This window comes from Chiloscyllium plagiosum, chromosome 3, assembly GCF_004010195.1.
Source record: "Chiloscyllium plagiosum isolate BGI_BamShark_2017 chromosome 3, ASM401019v2, whole genome shotgun sequence".
NCBI lineage: Eukaryota > Metazoa > Chordata > Chondrichthyes > Orectolobiformes > Hemiscylliidae > Chiloscyllium > Chiloscyllium plagiosum.
In genome coordinates this window covers 131,798,719-131,805,249 of record NC_057712.1, presented here as the reverse complement: position 1 = coordinate 131,805,249, position 6,531 = coordinate 131,798,719, and the positions used below count along the sequence as shown (strand labels likewise).

General features: G+C 39.6%; 1 protein-coding gene across 1 annotated transcript in view; it reads left to right on the top strand.

Moving 5' to 3' along the window:
- Nucleotides 1–6,531, top strand: part of LOC122540179 (dynein axonemal heavy chain 8-like) — a 1,249,383-nt gene that overhangs the window by 993,700 nt on the left and 249,152 nt on the right. The window contains exon 60 of the mRNA XM_043675521.1: nucleotides 3,929–4,121. Coding sequence (XP_043531456.1) covers nucleotides 3,929–4,121 — 193 coding nt within the window. The remainder of the gene's footprint in view (nucleotides 1–3,928; nucleotides 4,122–6,531) is intronic.

Below are 6,531 nucleotides of genomic sequence, written 5' to 3'. Positions count from 1 at the left end.
CATGATTAGATTAGATCACTTACAGTGTGGATACAGGCCCTTCAGCCCAACAAGTCCTCACCTACCCACCAAAGCACAACCCACCCATTCCCCTACATTTACCCCTTTTACCTAACACTACGGGCAATTTAGCATGGCCAATTCACCTGATCTGCACATCTTTGGACTGTGGGAGGAAACCGGAGCACCCGGATGAAACCCACGCAGACACGGGGAGAATGTGCAAACTCCACACAGTAGGTCGCCTTAGGCGGGAATTGAACCCGGGTCTCTGGCGCTGTGAGGCAGCAGTGCTAACCACTGTGCCACCGTGCCGCCCACAGTCCATAGTCTTCTATGCCTCAGCATCACAAGTGCACTTCTAAATACTTCTTAAATGTTATGAAGGTTTCTGCCTGTATTACTCTTACAGGCAGTGAATTCCAGATTTCTACCAGCTCTGCATACAAAAGGTTTTCCTTTCATCTCCTCAAAACTTCTGCTCCTTACCTTAAATTTATATTCACCCTAGTCATTGCTCCCTTCATCAAGGGTAATAACTTTCTCCTGTCTACCATATCTAAACCCGTCATATACATCTCAATCAATTTCTCTCTCAATTTCCTCTGCTTTAAGGAAAACATGCCCAGTCTATCCAACCCCTCAGTAAAACTGAAAATCTCCAGTCCAGACAACAACATGGTAAATCTTCTCTCATCCGCTCCAATCTGACCACATTACTCCTATAATATAGATTCCAGAACTGCAGCCAATATTCTAGCTGTGGCCTAACTGATGTTTTATAAAGATCCAGCACAACATCTCTGCTCTTAAACGAAATACCTTGGTTAATAAAAGCAAGTATCCCAAATGTCTTTTTAACTATTTCATCTGCATATCCTGACAATTTAAGGGACCCATGTACATGCACACCACAGTCCCTCTGATCCTCAGTGCTTTCCAGGGTCCTGCAGTTCATCATGTATTCCCTTGGCATGTTTGTCCTCCCAAGTACATCACCTCATATTTATCCAGATTACATTCCATTTACCGCTGATAAACCCATCTGACCAGCCCGTCTATATCCTCCATGCTGAGAGGATGGTTAATCTCATGGGAGTTTAATATGCTGTTTAAGTCACAACTGGAGTACTGCATGTAGTTCTGGTCATCACATCATAAGAACACCATGGTTGAGCTGAAGAGGATGCTGAGGCGATTTATCAGGGTATTGCCTGAGTCGGAAGGTCTGAGCTATGATGGAATATTGAATAGGCTAGGATATTTTGTTGGAGCAACAAAGTTTGAAAGTAAACCTAACAGGGATATACGACATAATGAGAGACATTGATAATGTGGATAAGAAGGCACTTTTTTCCATTACTCATGGGGTCAGTAACCAAGGAATGTAGATTTAATGCAAAAAGTAGAAAGTTAAGAGGTGAGTTGAGATTTTTTTTTACCCAGCTGGAAGTGGGAGCATAGAACTCACTGTCTGAAAGTGAAGTTGTGTAAGAAACCATTGTAACATTTATTTATGTGTTCACTTGTGTTTTCTATATCCTCCAAGGCCATGGGCCAAGAGCTGGGGAATAAAATTAGTATGGTCACATCCTTTTTGACCAGTGTGAACAGGAAGGACCAAATGGCTTTCCTTCTGTGCTGTCAATGTCTGTGTGTCTATGAGAATCAAATTGGCTGTGATGCTGGGGATCTCTGGAGAAAGCTGAAATGGATCATCTACTGAAGATTGTTGCGAATGCTGGGGTCCCCCATCATTGAGGATGGTGATATTTGTGGAACTTTCTTCTTTAATTTCTCTCATAGATTTGTGCAGCTTGAACCCTCCTTTCATGATCTGTTTATCACTTACCTTACTGATACCTTTCTTTCTTTTCTAGCTTCTAATGTTTGATTTCTCACAACTTCCCAGTGTCCAGGTAACTTCCCCTGCCCTGATATGACATGATGCCTGTAGCTTATCTTCCATTTCATAAACACTGAGCTGAAGCTGCTCATGTTGCAACCACTCACAGCAGACATGTTTACCCTGAACCACTGGCATCCAAGACCCCTGACAAAAGCAATTATGATACATCACCTGCCCTGTAATCTTTATTGTGTCTTCATTCATAATTAGTTACGTATATGTTTAGTTAATTCCAAAATAATTTAATGTTTCTTCACTTTATCATGTACTGTACTAGCCTAAACATCAGAACATAATAAATGTTACCATTTAAGAATAAACACACAGTAAAATCCCGAGTTTCTTATTTCCCTTCTAATGGAGTCCCTTAAACTAGGTAATTACAGTTGTTTGAAATAAAATGCATTTTTTTCAATTTCAACATTTTACACTAAGTCGCTAACAGCAACTAGTCACCAACCAGTCAACTCACCACTTTCGTGTAATGTTAATGTTTGACTTCCCTTTTGTAAGGCTCCTGTTTAGTTGTTTCATTGTTCACTCCCAGCCATGACTACAAGTGATAAGACTACAGAGCTTTAACCTTACACATTGGTTATCAGATCACTTAACTCTATCAATTATTTAGGCAAAAGTGAGGACTGCAGATGCTGGAGATTAGAGTCATGATTAGAGTGATGCTGGAAATGCACAGCAGGTCAGGCAGCATCCTGCCCGAAACGTCGATTTTCCTGCTCCTCAGATGCTACCTGACCTGCTGTGCATTTCCAGCACTACTCTCATCTTACCTCTTATCAATTGTTTGCTGTTTCCCCTGCCTGTCAGGTAGTCTTGTTTTGTAACTTCACCAGGTTGACACTTCAGACATACCTGTTGCTCCTTCTGGAGATTCTCTTGACTTCTTCATTGAATCAGAAATTATGATGTTGCTTTTCTAATAATAAGAATAGAGTGCGTAATATGCTGGGCTATGAAATTAGAGATTGTGGTTGAAAATAATTCTTCTAAAACTGTTGGCCTACAGCACCTCAGGGTTGCCCAGGTTTTAGCTGCTAGATCTGCTCTGAATCAGGGCTTTATGTTCGTGTGGATTGGTTAGTAGCCAATCCTACCAATCTTATCAGGGACAGATTCATCTTCCACTACCAGACTAAGGTAAAGACCAAAGCTAGTAGGAGTCTCTATCCTGTTGTTTACTACTTGCCAGGGACAAAACTTTGGGACTCATAACTAAGGAAGAATGTGTTGGAGAAGTTTTGAGGAGGTTTGCGAGAAGGATTCCAGGGATGAAGAGCTTATCATATAACGAGCGGTTGAGGATTCTGGGTCTGTACTTAATGGAGTTTAGAAGAATTTGGTGTGATCTCACTGAAGCTTATTGAGAGGCCTGGATATAGTGGACTTGGAGAAGACATTTTCACTAGTAGGAGAGACCATGACCCAAGGGCACAGGCTCAGAGTGAAGGGATTACCCTTTAGAACTGAGATGGGGGGGATTTCTTCAGCCGGAGGGTGGTTGATCTGTGGAATTAATTGCCACAACAAACTGTGAAGGTCTGGTCATTGAATATATTTAAGAAATAGATAGATAGGTTCTTGATTGGTAAGGGGAGAAGGCAGGACAATGGGGTTGAGAAACATATCAGCCATGATGGAGCAGACTTATTGGTCTGAATGACCTAACTATCTTCTATATCTTATGATCGAAGTCTGACAGCTAAATCTGACTGATTCATTAGCTCAGTAAGTAGTGTGCTGCTAAAATCAGTCTTATTGATGAAAATTGAAGGGCCCCCAACCAGAGTGTATTTTGTGCCCTTAGTGCTTCTTCCAATTGGGATCCAAAGTGGAGCTTAGTTAAAATGCAAGGTAACAATCTTCAGGACATTCTCTCTGACTACCCCTACATACTTTGAAAATATAAACATAAAGATTCAAGACTCACACTGAATAAAGTAGTTATCTTCATTGCATTAAAATTTTTAATGATTAATTAGTGACTTTCTGGTTACTTCATAGATTTATAAATCAAGAAGACAAAGATTGGTTTGAAAGTGCAATTACTCGCGCAGTTGAAAAAGTTATTGGAAAAAGAGTAGCACAGATGATTCATGAAGAGCCATACTTCGTTGATTTCCTCCGGGATATGCCAGAGCCAACTGGTGATGAGCCTGAAGATTTTGTCTTTGTTCTCCCAAAAATCTATGAAATGGTACGTCATAGCTTTATTAGCTTTCAAGAGAAGCTGTTTATTATGCTGTTAGATCCTGACAAAAATAGCTCCTCTTCTTTTTTAAATCACAACACTACCTACTTGTTTTTTTCTTAAGGATGTCTCTCAATTCATTATTTTTCTAAATATATATACATTTTTCACCTGAATCTATTTTTATAAATCACGTCAAATTTATGATGAAATAAAGCTTGATTGATTCTCTGGTATGCATGTCTCCAGTGATCTTCCTTCTCATGAGGTGACAGTTTGTGCCATGGTGTTAAACATAACCTGGAGTTACTCAGGAACCCCATTCTGGCACAGCAGTCTCTGCCACATTTGCTGCCAAGGAAGAAAATGGCTGGGAGCTTTGCAAGACTCATTGGCCTTGTCTCAGCAGTTGAACTTTTCATTCCTTCTCACCTCTTTCAAAATCCTTTCACAGTCAACTTCTAGAGGTCACAGCCATTGTTGACTGTCTCTCATTTGATAAAGTCCCTCAGAAGAGACTGTTAACTAAGGTAGAAACCCATGAGATTGAGTGAAAATTACTAAAATGGCTGGGAGATTAGTTGAGTGGCAAGTGACAGAAAGTAGAGACAATGAGCAGGTACCCAAATTGGCAGGATGTGACCAGTGGTGTCGCACAAGGATTGGTATTAGGACCTTAATTATTCACATTGTTTCTTAACGGCTTGGATAATATCCAAATTTGCTGATGACACAATGTTGGCTGCAATATAATGAGTGTGGAAATTAGCATAAAATTACAAAGGGATATTGATAGTCTAGATGAATGGGAAAAACTGGCACATTGAGGCAAGTGTGATACTATCTGTTTTGCACCAAAAAGAGATAGATCAGGGTTTTTTCTAGATTGTATCAAGTTAAGTACAGCAGATGACTGAAGAAATTTGGACATTCAGGTGCATAGATCTTTAAAATGCCTCGAACAGGTGCAGTAAATAATCAAGAAGGCTAATGGAATGCTGGTCTTTATATCTAGAAGTTTGGAGTCCAATTATGTAGATATATAACTGCAGCATTACAAAGCCCTGGTTACAGTGGAGTACTGTATCTGACATCAAAGCTTAGGAGGACATATAACTGTAGGTTTACAAGAATGATGTGTTGACTTCAAGTTGTGAGGAAGTTGTAGATTAAGCCTTTTTCTCTCGAATTTAGAGGGTAAAAGAGTCCTCTGATCAAAGTCTTCAAGATAATAACAGAAAAAGACAAGGTAGATAAAGATAAACTATTTCCACCGCTTCTAGATTCTAGTTCTGGAACTCTCTACCAAAAGCAGCAATTGATACTAAATCAGTTATTATTTTAAAATCTGAAATAGATCTTCTTCTGTTTAGGAAAGGTATTAACGGTTGTGGGCAAAAGGCAGGTATATGAAATTAGGCCATAGGCCAGCCATGATTTCACTGAATGGTTGAACAGGCTCAAGGGTCTGACTGACCTATACCTGTTTCTGTTTCATAGAGTCATAGAGTCATAGAGTCATACAGCTTGGAAATAGACCCTTCAGTCCAACTAGTCCACGCGACTATGTTCTTAAACTAATCGATTCCCACCTGCCTATGCTTGGCCCATATCCCTCCAAACCTTTCCTATTTTAAACATGTTTTAAATGTCTTTCAAACATTGTAACTGTACCTTCATCCACAATTTCCTCTAGCAGTTCATTCCACATGCAAACCACTCTGTGTAAAAAATGTTGCCCTTCATGTCTTTCATCTCTCACCTTAAAAATATGATCCCTAGTTTTGAATTCTCCCTCTAGGGAAAAGACCCTTGTCATTCACCTTATCTATTCCCCTCACAATTTTATAAACCTCAATAAAGTCACTCCTCAACCCTTTTACACTCCAGTGAAAAAAGCCACAGCCTTTTTAGTCTATTTTCATATCTCAAACCTGCCATTCCTGGCATCATCCTCGTGAATCTTTCCTGGATGCTCTCCACTTAAATAATATCTTTCCTACCATAGGGTTTCCAGTCATTTGTACTCCAGAAGATCCTAACAGCAGTGACAATTTCCCCTTCCCTATCATATAATTGTGAAATGGATGCTTTTGTGGTGAGGATGGTAGTGTGTGAGATACCACTGTGAGACATGACAGAACACACATCACAAACCCACCAAAAATGACAGTTTTTATAAACATTACAGAATCCAGTGTTTGATCTTAATAAGAAATTTTTTCCATTACAAAATAATAAAATGTTAAACTCTATAATGATTTTTGGACAAAAAAACTAATAGAACATAGAACATAGAAAAATACAGCACAGAACAGGCCCTTCGGCCCACACTGTTGTGCCGAAAATTAATCCTAATTTAAAATAAAATAACTTAACCTACGCACCCCTCAATTCAATGCTGTCCATGTGCATG